Below are 19,967 nucleotides of genomic sequence, written 5' to 3'. Positions count from 1 at the left end.
ATGGTACCCAAAGCCCGGAGGACAGTCTCCTCTCCTCCGGACCATGGGTACCTTCCGCAAATGTTCTGCTTACTTTTCGCATGGTGTGCACAGCCAGATGCGGAAAGTAAGCAGAACAATGCATTCCTATGGGTGTGGGATCGCCGCGATTCCGCTAAATTAATGAGCATGCTGCGTTTTTTACCGCGAAGCGATTCCGCCGCGGTAAAAACCGCAGCATTAGCAAAGCATTGCGGAATCCCATAGGAATGCATGGGATGCTTATTTTTCGCGGCAAAATCGCGCAGTTAAAACCGCCGCGAAAAAAACGCCACGTGTGAACATAGCCTTAGGGGGTCTAAATTGTTTTAATTTTATGTCTGTTACTACAACAATGTTCCATGGGCTGAAAATGATATGCTGAGGAAGAACTTAGCGGAACAGTGTTTTATCTTGTTTAAAATCAGTTCAATGAATGAAAGGTTAAATAACCTAATTAAGTTGGGATCAGACAACTTTAAAGAACAAGTAATCCCAGCTGCAGAGATAGAGAATCGGCGCTGCGGGTGAATGAAGGCAATTCAGATTCACATTTAAAGATTCTGTGGTTCCTATTTTGTCTGCGCTTTTTGAAGTATAATACGTCTTAGGCTGGTTTCACATTAGCGCTTTTTAAGCGCACGCACGGCCGGGGGTAGCTCCGCCCCCGAGCCAGCTCTCTGCCCGGCGTGCCCGCCCCTTGCTTGTAGCGCTGCCTCCTAGCGCACAGCGGCCCCTGCGATCGGCGCACCCTATCTTTAGCATAGGGTGCGCAGATCGTGCACAGGCCGTGCGCTAGTTGCGCTTTGACCTGCGCTGCGCACTTTTGACGGTGCGCCGTGCGCGCCAAAATCAAACTTTTCGGATTTTGGCGCGCACGGCGCACCGTCAAAAGTGCGCAGCGCAGGTCAAAGCGCAACTAGCGCACGGCCTGCGCACCCTATGCTAAAGATAGGGTGCGCCGATCGCAGGGGCCGCTGTGCGCTAGGAGGCGGCGCTACAAGCAAGGGGCGGGCACGCCGGGCAGAGAGCCGGCTCGGGGGCGGAGCTACCCCGGCCGTGCGTGCGCTTAAAAAGCGCTAATGTGAAACCAGCCTTACTCAGGACAAAAATCATTATGGAAGAAGTATCGGGCTTCGAAATGTGTAGATAAAACAAAAACTGGATTCTCCACATTTTTCCTTCTACACTATAGACTATGAAAATGTCACATCTGTGCTTTTATGTTGAATCAAATGACTGAAATGTACTTTTGTTGTTCATTTAAACAATACATAAGGGGAATGTAATCAAATACATGCATGCATAAAGAAAAAAAAGCAAAGCTTCCAATGGAGGCAGCTAATGTCTACTAGACGTAACAGATGATAGCTCTATGAAATTACATAGCACTTTCAGGGCTTGTATTAATAAGCAGAATTAACGCTAATGATGCTCTTCACGGCTTATTTTCTATACACGCCATCCAGCTCATCACTGAAGATTGCTAATTAGCACGTGCTCTACTCCAGGATCTTTGTTATAAACATTTTAGAGAAATGATGAAAACTGGCCACTTTACCTTTATGTCTGCGATCATCCTTAAATCCCAGTGTAGTAAAGGTAGGCAACAGTTTGCTCGACAGAGAACTTAAATCCACTAAATGGGTCTCTTCCTCTACAAAAATAATACAAAATAATTAATTTGGTCATCATTCCAGAAAATTCCCATAACAGATCGGTACACAGGTTTGTAAAGATGAAATAAAGTGTCCCATTGAGGCTGCATGTGTATTTCCATACATAATCAGTGTTGGCTACTAGTGCAATATAATGCCATACTGCTTGTACTATTTCATACAGTCCCCAGAATGGACAGGACCATGTCTGCTCACAAATCTCATTCTGGCTATGTTTACATAGCGCCTGTCCCCCACATTCACTGGCTCAGTCCGGGCTGAGCTCCGAACACCCCCACCCATACAAAATGGGACTGGACGTCTATAATGATGCAGATTAATTCAGTGTTCTCTGTCATGCACCATTTTCGGTCGTATAGCCTAGTTGAGGCGAGCAGCAAGATGGAGTTGACTAAATCTTGTTACATCTTGTTGCCTGCTTCTAGCAGGTGAACACAGCAAACATGATGCACGCCAGAGCAGACTGCATTAATATAGACAATGGTCCCGTCTATGCACACATCCCATCCTATTTTGTAAGGGTGGGGAGCGCCGACAGAGCCAATGAACATAGGGCCAGACGTGATGAGAACCCCACCACTGGTTTTTTACATCAGTGATCTAGCCATGGTTCTCATGGCTGTTTATGTGGTCGTGTTATTTTGTGGACAATGTTTTGTTTCCGCACTTTTCTTCTCACATACTTTCAAGAGGCATAACTTTATTTTTCTGTTAAAATATATGAGGACTTGTTTTCCATGGCACAAGTTGTACTTTTGAATGACACCATTGGTTTTACAATGTCGTGTACTAGAAAACAGGAAAAAAATTCCAAGTGCGGTGAAATTGCAGCAAAAGTGCAATCCCACACTGGTTTTTTGTTTGTTTTTTTGCTAGGTTCATTAAATGCCACAACTGACCTGCCATTATGATTCTCCAGGTCATTATGAGTTCATAAACACTAAACATGCCCAGGTTCTTTTTTTTTTTTTAAACTATTTTTATTAATTTAACAATTTTAACAACAACAAGGAAAAGGTACAGACAGTTACAGTATATTTATGACATTAAGCCAAAATCCCACCTTTTCCTCCCCCCCTCCCCCCTTCCTACAATCGTCATCATTTGAAAGGATTCCTTAAATTGGTGCGTGTCCACTGATGCTTTGTAGCAGGTACCATCTGGTGCTCTCAAATTGCTTCTTAAGTCTGTTCCTAGATTCTGTATCCAAGGATGGAACAAAAACTACCATCTGGTGAAGAACTTCTCTGTTAATTTTTCTTTGATGGTCAAGGTTTCCAACCAGTCCGTTTTAAACAGAAAATGAATTTTTGTCAATATTAATGATTTTGATGGAACATTTGAGTGTAACCATTGATGTAATATACTTTTTCTTACTGCTGAGGCCCAAATGACGAACATGGCTTTGGTGTGCTTTGGCAATACTCTTTGGGTATCCTCTAGGATATTAAAAATAGCCCATTGTGGGGTAAGAGGGAACTCAAAACCACTCAATTGTTGCAACTCAGAGTGGATATCACGCCATAATTTTTGAACAACCCCACATATGATGGAAAATATCAGTATTATGTAGACCACATTATACACATTGATATGAATTCGTCGGAGACATTCTAGATTGGACGTACGGAGTAATATAAGCCCTATGTAGCAATAATATGGCCATATCTGTATAACTATTATATGGAATAACTTTCCTGTATAACTATTATATGGAATAACTTTCCTTTGTGTCTCAGTAGCTTCTAATATATCTCCCACCTCCAGACCTTCCATGTCCCGTACCCATCTAGCCGGACCCGAGGTTTTGGCCTCCCAAGACCATTCCTTCCGCAGAGTGGAATATATGGTACTAGTTGACACCAAGTGAGCCCTGCCCTTTCTGAGAAGGATATCCAATTTATCGCCCAAACCCTCACTCCGCTTGCTAACTATAAACCTAAGAACCAGACTGCGTGCTTGCAGGAATAAGAACAGCCGCCCTTCAAATATGGCATAACAGGATACTGCCTCGTCAAAAGTGATCATAGAGAAACTATGGTCTAATAGATCCATCCCAAGAACGCATTTTTGTTGCGCCATAGTTTTATAAATTTTTGGCGGTTTACCTTTCAAAAACAATGGGTTACCCAGAAAAGGCTGGAAAGGTGACAGTCTACCATTCAAATTACACAATTTCCTCCTTCTTCTACAAGACAGAATAGTTTGCCACAATATTGGATGATCCCTAATTTCATCAGGGAGTTCCTCATTAGTTAGATGTAACAAGGCCATTAATGAAATATGTGGGTAAATCTGCCCCTCTAGGTGAGTATTGGCGAAGTGGGATGTGCCCCGCATGCAATCTATTACATATCGTAAATTGGCCGCTATGTTATATGTGACAATATCGGGGAAGTTAATACCTCCCTCAGATCTTGGGAGTTGCAATTTACATAACCCAATACGTGAACGACCCCCCACTCCCCATATAAACTGTCGAAATGTCCTATTCAAAAGGTTAATGTCCGATTTTGATAACAGAAGTGGTAATGCTTGAAATAAATATAATAATTTAGGAAAAATTATTTTAATTAAGTGACATTTCCCAGTAAAAGACAAAATGAAATGTTTCCAGGAGTTGAGGAGGTTAGTAACCTTATTAACCCCTTCGTCCCTTCGTGACCGGGCCAATTTTTTAAATTCTGACCAATGTCATGTGGTCATAACTCTGGAAAGCTTCAGTGATTTTGATACTGTTTTTTCGTGGCACATTATAATTTATGGTAATAGTAAATTTAGATTGATATGTTTTGTATTTATTTATAAAAATATCAGAAATTTGACAAAAACGTAAAAAAAATTGCAGTTTTCAAACTTTGAATGATTATCCCTTTAATCCAGATAGTCATGCCACAGAAAAACATGAATAAATAACATTTCCCACATGTCTGCTTTACATCAGCACCATTTTTAAAACTGTCATTTATTTTGTTAGCCTTTTAGGAGGTTTAAAAATGTAGCAGTAATTTTTCATTTTTTCAAGGAAATTTGCGAAATTTATTTTTTTGAGGGACCTATCCAGGTTTGAAGTGAATTTAGGGGTGCTATATATTGGAAAACCCCAAACGTGATACCATTTTATACACAGCACCCCCTGACATATTGAAAACTGCTGTCAGGTAGTTTATTAACCCTTCAGGTGATTTTCAGGAATTAATGCAAAGTGGTATAGCCGGATTGAAAAAGTGTTTGTTTACCACCTAAATGTCGCTAACTTGTGAACTGACCGCTATATCCGGGAGACTCTAAGGCCGCTATTTGGCCATGAACTGCTATGGCAAACATCAGGATCACAGAAACATGATCTCAGTGTATCAATTAGATTAAAATGCAAGCCCCCACAATCTTTTAACCATTTATTTGATGTAGTCACTTTTGACAGCAGCAACTAAGGGGTTAAACAGATATGGACGGTGCCAACACAGATCATTTGTGATGCAGCAAGTTGTCAGATATAGTGGACATCCAACAGCTGCTGGATTGTCACCTGTATGGGGATGATATTCTCTTATGTCTCAGGTCAGTATATATACATATTGGCGGTCTTGAAGGGGTTAATACTGGGTCTATAATTAAGGCAATACAATTTATGTGGATCCGCTGGGAGTCTAATGCCTAGATATCCAATAGACTCACTCCTCCATTGAAAGGGGAACCAGCTCTCATCTATTTTGCCTGCCCTGAATATCGCTAATGCTTCTGACTTATTATAATTAATTTTAAAGCCAGTAAGATGTCCAAATTCTTCAACTGTTGATATTATAGTTGGGATAGCTTGTGTTGGGTTGGCAATAAATAGTAAAATATCATCTGCAAAAGCCAATAATTTTGTTTCTGTGCTCCCTGTAGGAATCCCATGGAAATCCGGCATAGTTTGAAGAGTTCTCAACAAGGGCTTTAATGCTAAGTTATACAATAATGTGGACAGTGGGCATCCCTGCCTCGTACCCCTCTGAATGGCAAAGGGCTCCGATAAAGTGTTGTATATAAAAAGCCTAGATGTGGGGTCCCTATATAATAATTTAATAGCATTGCAGAACCATGACCCAAACCCTCTGACCTCTTAACAGCTTATATAAATAATTCCATGAAACTATCAAAGGCCTTATCTGCGTCAAGACCCACCACTATGCTTCTCCTGCCTTTATTGACTCTACAACTAGATATAGTGCCTATCGCTGTTCTTATATTATAGATTATCGATTTTCCATGTACAAACCCCGTCTGATGTGGTGAAATTAACTCAGGAATAATTTGCTGAACCCTGGTTGCCAATATTTTTGTCAAGAGTTTAAAATCTGCATTGAGCAGTGAGATTGGGCGGTATCCCTCCACTTGCAGTGGATCCTTCCCAGGCTTAGGAAGCATAATAATGCAAGCCTCATTAAATCTCGCTGGAATATAACCTTTTTCCATAATTCCATTAAATAACTCAACTAGATGTGGACCTACCCATGGGCCTAAGAGTTTATAATATTCTCCACTAAACCCGTCTGGACCCGGTGCCTTAGAAATCTTATGAGTAGAGATGGCTGACAGGACCTCCGTAATGGTAATAGGTGAATTAAGCAAGTTTCTCTGGTCCTCCGTAATACTAGGAGCCACTCCATCCCCGAAGAAACCCGATGCCTCAGAAGTCTCCTCTCCCCCATCTGCATACAAAGACCTAAAAAATAGTCTGAATTCCTCTATTATTTGTTCATTATCCATTATGGCTGTGCCATTTTGGTTACGAATCCTGGTAATCCTAGTCGCTTGTCTGAAAGGTTTAGTGAGAGAGGCCAGTAGCCTCCCCCGGCCTGTTCCCCCCCACTTAAAATATTTGTGTTTTCGACTATACAGCGCTCTCTCGTGCTCAATGTTTTCGGCTGCCTCTTTGGCCTCTATGAATTTCTGGTAATTTGTGGGGGTATTAGAACGTTTAAAATTTTTAAATGCCTGGGTCAATTCTTCCTGAGCTGCCAACGTGGCCTCTAATAATTTTTTACGTTTATTCCCAACATAAGAGATTACTTGTCCCCTTAAAACTGCCTTAGAGGCAGCCCAAAATAAATGAGGGTCAGTACAATGCTCCCTATTGTCCTCTTTGTATGTATTCCACGATATCTGCAAATAGGCCTTAAAATCATCGGACGAATATAAATAAGAGGGGAACCTCCATCTCCTCTCCTTACATGCCGGAATTACCAATCTAGATTTGAAAACCACCGGTGCGTGGTCAGATATCTGAATATCCAAGATATCTGTCAACAGAACAAGGGCCACTATAGATAATCCCAATAACCAATAGTCTAATCTTGCATGAGTGTTATGAACATGAGAGTAGTGCCAGAAATCCTTATCAGTGGGATGCTGCCACCTCCATACATGTCAGCCCCAAGTGGTCCATCAGCCTCCGGATGAGACCTTCATGTATTGTAGCTCCATGACTGTGTGATCCTGATCTATCCATAGATATATCATGTGCCTCATTAAAATCCCCCCCAATTATCAGATTGGTTGTGTCCCAACCCGCCAATTTAGAGAGCAACTGGGTTTGGAACTGCGAGTCTGGACCATTAGGTGCGTAAATATTTACCAAATTATAGCAAACTCATTCTATTTTTATATTGACTATTAAAATTATCCACATTGGGTCCTCCCAGGTGTCCAAAATATCATAATTAAGACATTTATTGATAAGTATCGCCACCCCCCTCTGTTTTTTGGAATATGATGCCACAGCACACAATGTGTATTTTTTACTAAATAAAGATGGATGCTTATCCCTCACCCAATGGGTTTCGTGTAAAAAGACTATATGAAAGTTAAAGCGTTGTAAGTAATGCATAAGCTTTTTCCTCTTGACTGGAGTGTTTAGGCCATTCGCATTCCAAGAGCACCAATATAATGAATGCATTGTGGACAAAGTACTGCTATTATCTATCATTTAACCTATACCAGAACGTGGCGTAATCTTCCCAAATAATATCAGATGCATATGAACCCCACACCCATCCCAGCGAGTGGGCGTAGAGGCCACATCAACAAAAAGATGCGATGAATATATGTAGGAACTCACCCACCCCACTCTTAACAATCTAACCCCGCAAGGAACCATGCTCAAAGGCGATATGAGCGTGAACCTGTTTGGAGAAAGGAGATTAATATTTCAACAAAATAAAAACACAACACTAAGCGTCAAAGACAACAAAAGCGAACAAAAGCGAAGCCACCCTGCTAGGTGACAAAGTGGTGAAAAACGTCAATTGCATTCATCAGGTCTTGTCTGAGGTCTGCACTGCAGCTTGACTATCTGCTTGAAGATGCTGCAAAGCCCTTTCTGGCTCCGTAAAGATCCAGATTGTCCCAATCAAAGAAAAGTGTAGAATTGCAGGGAATTGTAGCCCAAAACGGATACCTTTATCCACCAACATGGCACATGCGGGATGAAAAGCTTTACGTTTGGCTGCCACCGCAGCCGAGTAATTCTGGAAGAGAAACAGTTTATGATGCTCATAGGATAATGGTTGCTTCTTCCTGTATGCCGATAGCAATCTGACTTTATCTTGGAAATCCAGGACTCTGAAGATTACCGGACGTGGTCTGGAATCCATATCATTCCTAGGAGGGCCCAGGCGATAACTCTCTCGATCTTCAGGGCACCTGAGGACAGTGGTAAATTTAGTGCCTTTGGGAGCCATTCTGACACTATCCCTATCAAAACAGGCGTTTTGATCGATTCGGGGAGACCAACAAGCTTCAGATTATTACGCCGAGATCTGTTCTCTAGATCAGGGGTCCCCAACCGCCGGTCCGCGGCCCAGCACCGGGCCGCTGCAGTGCCCTTGCCGGTCGGCGGACACAAGGGGAGCCAGGGGCGGTCAGTGGCGTAGCGGGGGCTGGGGCGGCTCGCAGCAATTCTTAGACTGCCCTCATGTGTAGCGGCGGCCAGGGAGCGATCCAAGCAGCTCCGCTGCCTGCAAGAGGGAATAGCAGGAGCGGAGCTGCAAGGACCCGTCCAGCTTCCTGCCCGCCGCCCGCGCTTCCTGTCTCTGACTGACACAGAGAGGAGCGCACCGCGGCCGCTGCTGTGTCAGAGCGAGGAAGCGCGGGCGATGCTGCGGACAGGTGAGAGGAGAGAGGTGGTGTGTGTATGTATGTATGTCTGTCTGTGTGTGTATATATAATGTGTGTATGTGTGTTTGTCTGTGTTTGTGTAGGTGGAGCCTGGCCCTGGAGGAGATGGGGACATGAGGAGAAGACCGTGATGGGGAGAGAAGGCCATGATGCCTGGGGTGATGGGAGAAGGCCATGAGGGGGTAATGGGAGAAGGCCATGAGTGGGGTGATGGAGAAGGGAGTTATGGGGTGAAGGCAATGATGGGGAGAAGGGAGTGATGGGGTGAAGGCAATGATGGGGAGAAGGGAGTGATTGATGGGGTGATGGAGCAAGCAAGGATGGGGGTGATGGAGCATTCATTCAAAACCTATGGTGAGTTGAGTCACATTATAAATGTTATCATTTAATTATAAGTATGCACTGCTACACTACAACCGCGTCCATAGCCCCGCCCCCTTATGACTAAAGCCCCGCCCCTGCCACACCTCCATCCCTGCCCTGCCGGGCCATGGAAGAATGGTCTTGCTTGAAACCAGTCCCTGGTGCAAAAAAGGTTGGGGACCACTGCTCTAGATCCTCGACTTTATCCAGAAGAAATGTGACATCTTTATCCCTCCGTTCTAGCTTCCCGGAGAGCTCTGTAACCATGTCCTCCAGATCTGACATTCTTTGTTCTGCAGCTGTTATACGTGCCCCTTGTGTGTTAACCTGAGCGGCGATAGCATCCAAAGTTGACTGAAATGCCACCAGACGAGAGTCTATTTTCGCCATTAAAATATCCGTAATGGGGGGCGTGGCCTGAGCTGGCGATGGTGTAACATGCACGGCTCAGGATCTCTGAGGAGGCATCTCCTAAAGCGACAAATAAAGCAAAAGAAAATCGCTCTCTTCGCTAACCCACGGAAGGATTGTTTTCTCGTTACTCAGAGGTACATTCTGATACCCCTTGTCTGAGCTTTGGACATTAAAAAATACATTTTTGAAATCTGAGGCCTTTTCCCGCCATTTTACTGCAAGGTGACATCATTTTGAACCGTGAGTGAAAAAATCCTTTCCCTGCTCCCTCCATTACCCACCGGCTGTCCTTGTCCTCAGAAAAAGTATCTCCACGCTTGTCTACCACATTTTAAAGATTTTTGTCGTCTTTTGGAGATATTTTTTTTACAAAAATCCTGTCATATACCAGCTGATTGGCGGAAGGATACAAAATAGGCCCTACCCTGTGCCTAATCGGACAGGATTTCTCTCGTTGCATAATTAAAAGACATTGACTTTTTTTTTTGGAATCTCCTCTTGTTTGTTTTAGACCCTTTGGAAGTCCCAGGGTGTCCTAATTTAGCTATATTCCCCTGCTTTGTGCGAGGCTGCGGGAGCTATAACGGCTGCGGAGGGATCTCTTTCATCTCAACGTCCTACCTCAAGTACGCCATTTTCCTGTCATAACAGATCTGTGAGGCGGAAGGACACAAAAAAGTCCGTGATTTGTGCCTATTTCTATGTTACCTCCGCTCCCCACCGCTCCTGTGCGGCTCCACTGGGGTGATCTGACTTTCTTCAGCGGTGCCGTGTATCAGCTGCCGGCTCCCCTGTTGCATATTTTACGAGCGGGGACTGACGTCACTGAGCCCTGTGTGAAGACTAGCCACCTGTCACGGCTGCATTTAAAGTCACAGGGAGCGCGTCTACATCGGCGCGCAGTTAATAAAGGATTTTACTGTATGCATCATACAATATTAAAAGTGCCATCTGATTCTGTGGTGTATCTCATTCCTCATGGTCCCTTTTATAAAAAGGCATAGGAAGACACAAGAATTTTCTATATTTTTAACGTTTATTCAGTATAAACATTACCAATAATATCAATTCTCTCTAATATAATCCCTGCAAGGCAGGATTCAAAAAAGGGCACAAGATGAGTCACAAGGCTACTCCAGTGTCCAAATCAACGAAAGTGTCTAATACGACTCCTCAAAAAGCACAAAAATTTCAGGATTCTTACAATCCTCACTTTAAAGATCAAGTGGATATCGTTAACCCATTTAAGGCCAGATCTCCTCATAAAGAGGTCATGGATACATCTCTCTCATCAAAAAGGAAAAATCCTGGTAAAACTTCTGAAAAATTCACATCGCCAGCTGACGCTTCAAGTCCTGAGTTTGGAGACAATTCACCAAACTTTTCGCCGGAAAGGTCAAAATTTAAGATGAATAACACCAATCCTTCTCCTTCCCAAAATCTGGATGTTATATCCATACACTCTTACATGGATACTCTCGCCCAGAAAATCATGTCCAGTATGTCTCAATCATTTGAAAACCAAAATAAAATTTTACAGTCCACCTTGGATAAATTTAGCAGCAGGTTAGACAACCACGAAAAACGGCTAACTGTAGTGGAAGAACAGACTGATGATTTATCAAAAGACACCCATGACCTCAAATCTGAATTTCACAGAATTAAAATTAAAGTTCCAGATATAGAAGACAGGAACAGACGAAACAACTAGAAAATAAGAGGAATACAAGAATCTATCTCACCGGATAAACTAGAAGACTTCGTCAAGACAATTTTCAAGAAAATACTACCGGCACTTACAGCCCAGGATCTCATCATAGATAGGATCCACAGACTTCCCAAACCACGGAATATCGATAAAGATCTACCTAGAGATACCATCTTAAGGGTCCACTTCTTCAAGATCAAGGTAAAAATTAAAAAAATCGGTTAAAGATCTAGGAGGTTTTCCAGAACCCTATGCTCACCTTCAGCTATTCACGGATCTTTCAAAGGAAACGATTGAAGGAAGAAAGTCTTTTAAGCCAGTCACTTCCACCTTGAGGGAAAATAATATCCCCTATAAATGGGGCTTTCCACTTAAAATTTTGGTATTCTACAAAGGAAAGACGACCGTCCTATTCTCGCCTAAGGAAGGAAGAGATTTCCTGTCCTACTGCAGGATACCCGATCGCCATAGAAACTCTAACTCTCAAGACCCCAGGCCCTCTTCAGAGACGGGATGATCCAACGGAAAGACCCTGCCTACATATTTTCTCTCCTGGTTAAAAGGCCTCTCTACACTTTTTGATTATTTGTTCAGTGTATTACTCTGCTTATTATTCTTCTTTCCACAGGTTTTCTTACTTCTCTACTTCTTTATGGACTCATATATCACGAGATTATTTTCCTTCTAGGAACAGTGCAGTTATGATTGACAGCTAAAGGATGCCTCTAATGGGATCCTTACACAAACTTTCCCCACTAAGGAATTAGAGCCTACTGGCTAGGCTCTTTCTGACGGACAATTTTGTTCTTACTGTTTTGTGTTTTTCTGTTTTCGGTTTTAAACAGGTCTTCAGTTTTAGGTGTTTTTTTTTTTGTTAACCAAGTTCTTCAAAGGTTGGTGCCCTCTGGTTTCCTTATTTCATCTACCCCACTTCATACGGTCCTTGCCACTCTTGTAACATGAAAATAAAAGTTGTGTCTTATAATGTCAGGGGGCTAAATAGCCCTTAGAAGAGATTTTCCATGGGTAAAGAAATTAACGGGTTACATCCTGAGGTTGTATGCCTCCAAGAAACTAAGTTAAAAAAAAGACAACCACCCTTCTATAAATCTCAAAAATTTCCCATTCGTATTTGAGTCTTGCGGCCCACAAAAGAAAGCTGGGGTTTTAACCCTGATTGGTAATTCAATTTCCTTTGAATTTCTCTCTGAAGTCAAGGACGTAAAAGGTCACTATCATATTCTCCTATGCAAATTGAACGGCCACACCTTCACAATAGCTAATACTTATGTTCCCACCATCAGACAACTTAGCTTCCTAAATAAGCTAATGAAAAAAATCGACACCTTACACTCAGGAACTCTACTTTTATTAGGTGACTTTAATATGGTGCCAGATAATACACTAGACTCTACCTCCCCCAGCAGACAAAGATCGCAATCCTTGAACAGCTGGATTTATAATCACGAGCTATTCCACTCATTCCGCTGTTTGAACACCACATCTAGAGAATTTACTCATTTTTCTGATGGCCATCAGTCGGCCTCTAGAATAGACTTGGTACTCACAGATGTCTTCTCCTTGAAGGTTCTCCTCCGTCTCCATACTTAATAAATCTATTTCAGATCATTCTCCGGTAACTGCAGAATTGACAATAGGGCCTCCAACTCACCCCCAATTCATGTGGAAATTCAACTCCTCTTTGCTTCATAACCCCTCCACCAAATCTGAAATCAGCTCAGCCTTACAGAATTATTTTAGTGAAAACGACTCCGTCCTCCTAAATCCATTTTCCTGTTGGAACGCTCACAAGGCGGTATTGAGGGGGAGTTTTGATCCAAATGTCCTCCAGACAAAAAAAAAGTTAACAGAGATAAAATCCTTACCCTACAACAGTCAATTAAATCTAAAGAAGAGGAACTTTGTCAATCCTCTGATTCATCTAGCAAACAAGCTGTATTATCAGAACTTATCGATCTTAGAATGCAATTAAGGAAACTCATATTCAATTTTTACGACTCAGCTATTAAGGTACTGTCACACTTAGCGATGCACAAGCGATCCGGCCAGCGATATGACGCGGTCAGGATCGCTGGTGCATCGCTAAGTGGTCGCTAGTGAGCTTCCACACAGGCAGATCTCACCAGCGACATCGCAGGGGTCGCTACTTAACTGTCAGACGAGGCGATCCTGACGTCCTCCCACCCGCGTCGCTCGTCTCCACAGCAGGAAGCCCAGCAGGAAGCTGACGACGAGAAACGGTCCAGGACGTTCTCGCGCGATCAGCGATAACCAGCGGGGGAGCGGTCGGAGGTAAGTATCAGACATAGCGATATCGCTAGCAATATCGCTATAACGTCACAAAAACCAGTGACGTTATAGCGATATTGCTAGCGATATCGCTCAGTGTGACAGGCCCTTTAGATCGGCAAAATGCAAGCATTACTTATCTATAAATCACCCTTCAAAATACATGTCAAACAGAATTAAGAATATATGGAAACGGAATAGAATTGACACTATAACTTCCTCTAATGGTACATCTCTGGTCCACCATAAAGATATTGTAAAGGCTTTTGCCGATTATTACAAAAATCTGTATAAAATTAAATCAGGATTACCCTAATTTGCAGCCAACTACCTCAGAGATTGGATCATTCCTTTCCTGCATGAACCTTCCAAAACTCAACTCTGAAGACTTATCTTTTTTGTCTTCTCCCTTCACTGAACAAGAAATCCTGGAAACTATAAAAAAAACTTAAAACATTTAAATCACCCGGACCAGACGGGTTTAGTAATGATTATTTCAAGTCTTTTAGTAATTTATTGGCCCCTCACCTTGTAAAAGTGTTTAATTCAGCTTTCCAATCAGGTCAATTTCCCAAAGAGATGCTGGAAGCAACCATTGTCGTAATCCCTAAACCAAATTCTGACACTAGCCAAGTTTTTAATTATAGACCTATATCCCTCATCCACACAGATGTAAAAATTTATGCAAAAATCTTGGCTAATAGACTAAATCAATTTCTCCCGACACTAATTTCCAACAATCAGATTGGCTTAATTAAAGGAAGACAATCCATAGATGGTGCGAGAAGGCTCATTAACATAATTAAGCTCATTTCCTCGAAAAACCTCAAAGCCACTGTTATCTCTCTTGATGCTGAGAAAGCTTTTGACCGCCTTAATTGGTCTTATCTCGAAGCGACTCTCAAAAAATTTGGAATGAATTCTCCACGGGAGGTATTATGGCTTTGCAGTCCGGCCCTGGGACGAGGGTATATTCCAACAATCATCTTTCCCCTACATTTAATATAGCTAATGGGACTAGACAGGGCTGCCCCTTGTCGCCATTGCTTTTCGCATTGGCCATTGAACCTCTGGCCCAATTAATCAGGAATAGTACAAAGATCTCAGGAATTAAAACCTTGCATAGAGATTTTAAAATAGCGTTATATGCAGATGATATAATTCTTACCCTTACCGATCCAAGCAACTCTATCACTGCCTTACAAACTCTAATCCAGACTTTTTCCAAGGTCTCTTATTTTAAAATAAACGACTCTAAAGCCAAAATACTTGGCTTTAACCTTGGAATAGACCAAGGAAAAATTGAGGGCCTTTCGCCTAGGGGTTGGGCTACTGATGGGCTGACATACCTAGGCCTAAAATTTGTCAAAAATATAAACTCTTATAAAATTAAACTTATGGTGGAGCTGGTTCCCCAAATATCACAGCTTATTACACTGCAAATTTAGTCAAACAAAGCGCATTCTGGTGGCCTCATGATAAGACACCAGCTTGGCATGAACTAGAATTGTCTTTTAACAATTATAAAACTCTTCATCTACTAATTCTGAACCAACTCCTTCATAAAAAATTAATTGAAAACTCTCATCCAATTTTTCAAGCTATTTCTGAAGCTTGGAAAAAATTTTCTGTTCCAAAAAGAGGCTCTAATAAAGAAGTCACATTAAAAAATTTGACCTTATCAGTTATTTTTCAAGCATCCAATCAGACTATTGCCCCCGTTTGGTTTGCACTTGGTCTCAAAAGACTCAAAGATTTATACGATGGTGCTCTTTGTACACCTTATAACAAACTCAAGAATAGATTTCAATCTACTACTCCTGCTTTCTTACAATATGTCATCCTTAAAGACAAACTCCATGAGTTCCTTGCTATTTCACCAAGAATTTCTGAACCAGCAGTTAATCTTATTTGTAATATAGACCATAATATTTTCTGGAGTTTTGAGTATACTTACAAGTGGTGTAATAATAGCTTTGCAGTGGTCAAGACTCAAAATATTATCAAATGGGAAAGCGAATTACATACAATAATTGACCCTCCTGACCTTGAACAGGCATGCTCCCTCTCCTACGCCTCTACCATTTCCTTATCACTACAAGAGACCCACTTCAAACTTTTAACTAGATGGAATTATACCCCTGTAAGACTCCATAGAATCAACCCTGACAATTCTACGCTCTGTTGGAGGGGTTGTGGAAGGCCAGGAAATATTTTGCATATATTTTGGCTATGTCCCAAAATTGTTCCCTTTTGGAGAAAGGTTTCAAATCTTATCAATTTTATCTTAGGAACACGACTTATTTGGTCTCCTCGTCTGGCCCTTCTTTCTCTAGACGCTGACAAAATTGCCCCTACTAACAGGCTGTTGATTATGCACATTTTACTAGTTTCCAAACACAATATCGCTTTCCTTTGGAAAAATCCAAAACCTCCACAAATTAACGATATTATAGACAAAATTAGCCTTCATCATTCCTTTGAACTGAAATTTGCACATATGCATGATCAATTTGCCAAACATGCTAGGAAATGGTCTAGATGGCTGGAGCGGTTCTCTTAAGGTCTTCAACCAGAGTGCGCCTGCCTAGGCCCCTTTGGGGTTAGGTCTTTGGCTTGGAACAAATTTAATATATTATATGCTTAAATACTTACCTTTGTAATAGTTCATTGTATAATATGCTTCTGCATTAACATGTTACATTTTATGTACATTTGGACATTGTTGTCCTTCCTCTTTTCCTTTTCATCTTTCCTTCCCTCCCCTACAACTTCTTCCCCATTTATTAAAACTCCAATAAAACGTTTGGAAAACAAAATATCCATAATGGCCTGAGCAATAGATTGCGTATCCTCCCGTTCTGCATCAACGGTCATCTTAGGTGAGGAGGTAGTATTCTGGTGGCTAGTTGAGGGTCTATTGGATTTTCCAGATTTGGCTACGAATTTTTCCATAGCGAAAAAGAGACCTGATGAGCTTGTGTAGGTTTGGCAGTGGCATCGCTATTGAATATCTGCCTCACATGTAACTGCCCCGGTTACTTTGCAATCCGGTGATGCAGCGTGGAGCACTCCAGCGTGTGCCCCACGTATTGGAATCCATGTTTCGCGTGGATGTCAGCGCTGCCTGCGCCTAGGACCTCCGGGATTCCCGGAGAGCTGGTCCAGCTATCAGGAGAACCTTGCACGGGCCTTATCCCTGCTGCCTGCTCAGTGCTGCAGTGTGATGGCAGCGGATTCAATTCTGCCGTCAGGGAGCTCTATTAAAATGCGGCCATCTTCAAGCTCTGCCTCCCAAAGGCCCTGAGAGTCAAGTTTTACTTAACAGACACCTGCCCTTTAAATGTCCGGGCGATCAGTAAGGGTTATATAAAGAATTATGTGACGAGATTTCAGCAAAATTATATATCGAGAGTTTAGTAAAAATTATATAATGAGAATTCCACGAAAGTTATGCAACTAGAGGTGGGTTTTGCTTAATAGCTCGAGGGGATTAAGGTTGATGCTGTATTTCTCTTAAGGCCAATGTGCAATGATTCAGATAGCACAGCGTTTGTTGTCTTACTGTCTCAGAGAGGACAGCTCAAGTACAGGACTGCCGGGCACTTCAAATCATACTGTTATAGCTGCTGCAGCTCCCAGCTGTGTCTTTAGGCCTGTTTCACACATCAGTTTTTTTCTGTCAGTTGTAATCCGCCAAAATGGCGGAAAACGGATCCCCCTGTGTACGGACATGAACGTGTGCCACTGGACCGTTTTTGTTGATGGATCCGGCGAAGGAAGGAAGGAAAGAGAAAGAGAGAGTTTTTCAGCCGCCCGAACAGAGTTTAGGGTTAAATTTGCGGCCGAGGCAAGTCCTCCGGGCATGCGCAATGTAAAATGCGGATCCGTCCGCCCGAAAAAACGTTGCATTGTCTGTCCAGGCATGTCGGCGGACACCAAAATGTTGGCAGATCCGCAAAAAAAAGGATCCAACGGATGGACATACGTCAAGATCCGCCGGTAATGCAACTCAATGGGAAAAAAAAACGGATCCGCCAAGCAAAATGACGGATCCGTTTTTTTTTTGCAAAACGGCGGATTTTGACTGATGGTAACAGACGGATGTGTGAAATAGGCCTTAGACTAGTGTCTGGAGAGCGGGTGGCAATGTTTTCCATTGTATCTCAGCTTTGCCTGCTCATCTGTTGTCAGTGTCTTCACCCTGTTGGCCCCCCAGCTCCCTGAGCTCTTCCCCTGTGTTTCTCTGCACGCTAAGAGTCTTGTGATTTATAAGTGTCGGCTCCTCTCCCAGCCTCCCCATCATCCTCTATCAGCAACCTCTTCACCTCAGGGTCACGTCTCCCACCTGTCCTGAATCACAGACAGCGTTCTGCGTCACTGACCGCACACCCCGGGAATCTCTCCAGGCAGGAGGGGGTGAAGCTGACTCCGGTAATTGCGCTCCAGTGCGGCGTCTGCAGCAGCTGGGGGAGGGAGTCTAACCGTTCACCGTGGGTGCCTCGCGGTCAGGGGACCACTCTGTCGCCGCTCCTGGTACTCTCACCCAGACAGGTGCTTCTCAGTGGCAGCTCTCCGGACATCAAAGGTACTCCCCTGCTGTTAAGATATGCAGACCTCTCCAGGCCCCACACCTCCCCTCAGGCCTAGCTGCGTCCCTGTCTGATGGAGATTTCTGCCTGTCCAATATCTTCAAGTCGTTCCTCGGGGACTTTAGTAGAGTTTGCTGTGCGTCCCACTTGTGTTGGCACTGCGGCCTGTGGAGCGGTTTTCCTCTCCTCTCCAAAGTGGCTTGGATTGCTTCAGTGACAGCAGGAGCTCTGTCATGTGCGTCCAGCTCCATCAGTGGCCATCTTGGATCCCCTTAGGTTCTTTTTTATCTAAGTGGTGAAAAAAAATTCCAAACTTTGCTAAAAAAAAAAAAAAAAAAAAAAAAAAAAAAAAATTGTGCCATTTTCCGAAACCTGTAGCGTCTCCATTTTTCATGATGTCGGGTTGGGCGAGGGCTTATTTTTTGCACGCCAAGCTGACGTTTTTAATGATACCATTTTGGTGCAGATACGATCTTCTGATCGCCTGTTATTGCATATTAATGCACTGTCGCTGCAATGAAAAAAACAATGCTAGCGTTTTGATTTTTTTTTTTCCCGCTACGCCATTTAGCATCAGGTTAATCCTTATTTTTTATTGCTAGATTGGGTGATTCTGAACGTGGCGATACCAAATATGTGTATATTTGATTTTTTTTGTATTGTTTTATTTTGAATGGGGGGAAACGAGTGTGATTTAAACTTTTATTTTTTTTTATATTTTTAAAACTATTTTTCTTTTGGCATGCTTCATTAGCCTCCATGGGAGACTAGAAGCTGCCATAGACCGATCGGCTCTGTAACAGAGGCGATGCTCAGATCGCAACGATAGAAGTCTCAAGGAGACCTCTGGTTGTCATGCCGACACACCAGTGACCCGTGACGCGGGTCACCGGTGAGCGTATTTCCAGCCGGATGCGCTTGTTAAATGCCACTGTCAGAGTTTGACAACAGCATTTAACTAGTTAATAGCCGCACGCCGATCGTGATTCGGCCCACGGCTATTGCGGGCACATGTCAGCTGTTCAAAACAGATGACATGTCCGGGCTTTGAGGTGGGCTCACCACCGGAGCCCACATCAAAGGGGGGGATACAGCCATCAGACGTACTATACCGGTCGATGGCAGTAAGGAGTTAAAGGGAACCCGTCAGCAGGATTGTGCTCAGTAACCTACAGTGTCAGGTTGATGCCGTCATATTGATTAAAAAAATGATACCTTGGATGGTGAAACTCGTCTTGTGATTGCTGTGTAATCTTTATTTTCAGTTTTCAGTTAATGATATGCCCGTGCTTCGGGCAGTTCTTCATGCTCTGATTAGGTATACTACTTGACCTGCCCCCTATTTTACATACTGATCGTTTTAAAGGAACCGCTGAGAGAGAGCGAGAGAAATTTTTCAGCCGCCAGAACAGAGTTTAGGGGTTAAATTTCCGGTTGAGTGAAGTCTTTTGGGCATGCGCAGTGAGAAGTGCAGATCCTGCCGCCCGAAAAAACGTTGCATGGTCCGTTCGGGCATGTCGGCGGACGTCAAAATTTTGGCGGATCTGCAAAAAAACGGATCCAACGGATGGCCATCCGTCAAGATCCGCCGCTAATGCAACTCAATGGGAAAAAAAAACGGATCCGCCAAGAAAAATGGCGGATCCGTTTTTTTTGCAAAACGGCGGATTTTGACTGATGGACACAAGCGGATGTGTGAAACAGGCCTTAGGGAAAAGAGAG

At 43.0% G+C, this 19,967-nt stretch overlaps 1 protein-coding gene across 8 annotated transcripts in view; it reads right to left on the bottom strand.

Moving 5' to 3' along the window:
- The window catches only part of BRD9 (bromodomain containing 9), a 124,308-nt gene that overhangs the window by 15,214 nt on the left and 89,127 nt on the right, over window positions 1-19,967 (bottom strand). For all 8 annotated transcript variants that reach the window (XM_073587692.1, XM_073587693.1, XM_073587694.1 and 5 more), the window contains one exon: window positions 1,580-1,675. In XM_073587692.1, coding sequence (XP_073443793.1) covers window positions 1,580-1,675 — 96 coding nt within the window. The remainder of the gene's footprint in view (window positions 1-1,579; window positions 1,676-19,967) is intronic.

The sequence above is a fragment of the Dendrobates tinctorius genome, unplaced genomic scaffold (genome assembly GCF_039654945.1).
Source record: "Dendrobates tinctorius isolate UK_male_01 unplaced genomic scaffold, ASM3965494v1 ptg000102l, whole genome shotgun sequence".
Taxonomy (NCBI): Eukaryota; Metazoa; Chordata; class Amphibia; order Anura; family Dendrobatidae; genus Dendrobates; species Dendrobates tinctorius.
This window is presented reverse-complemented; position numbering and strand designations above follow the sequence as displayed.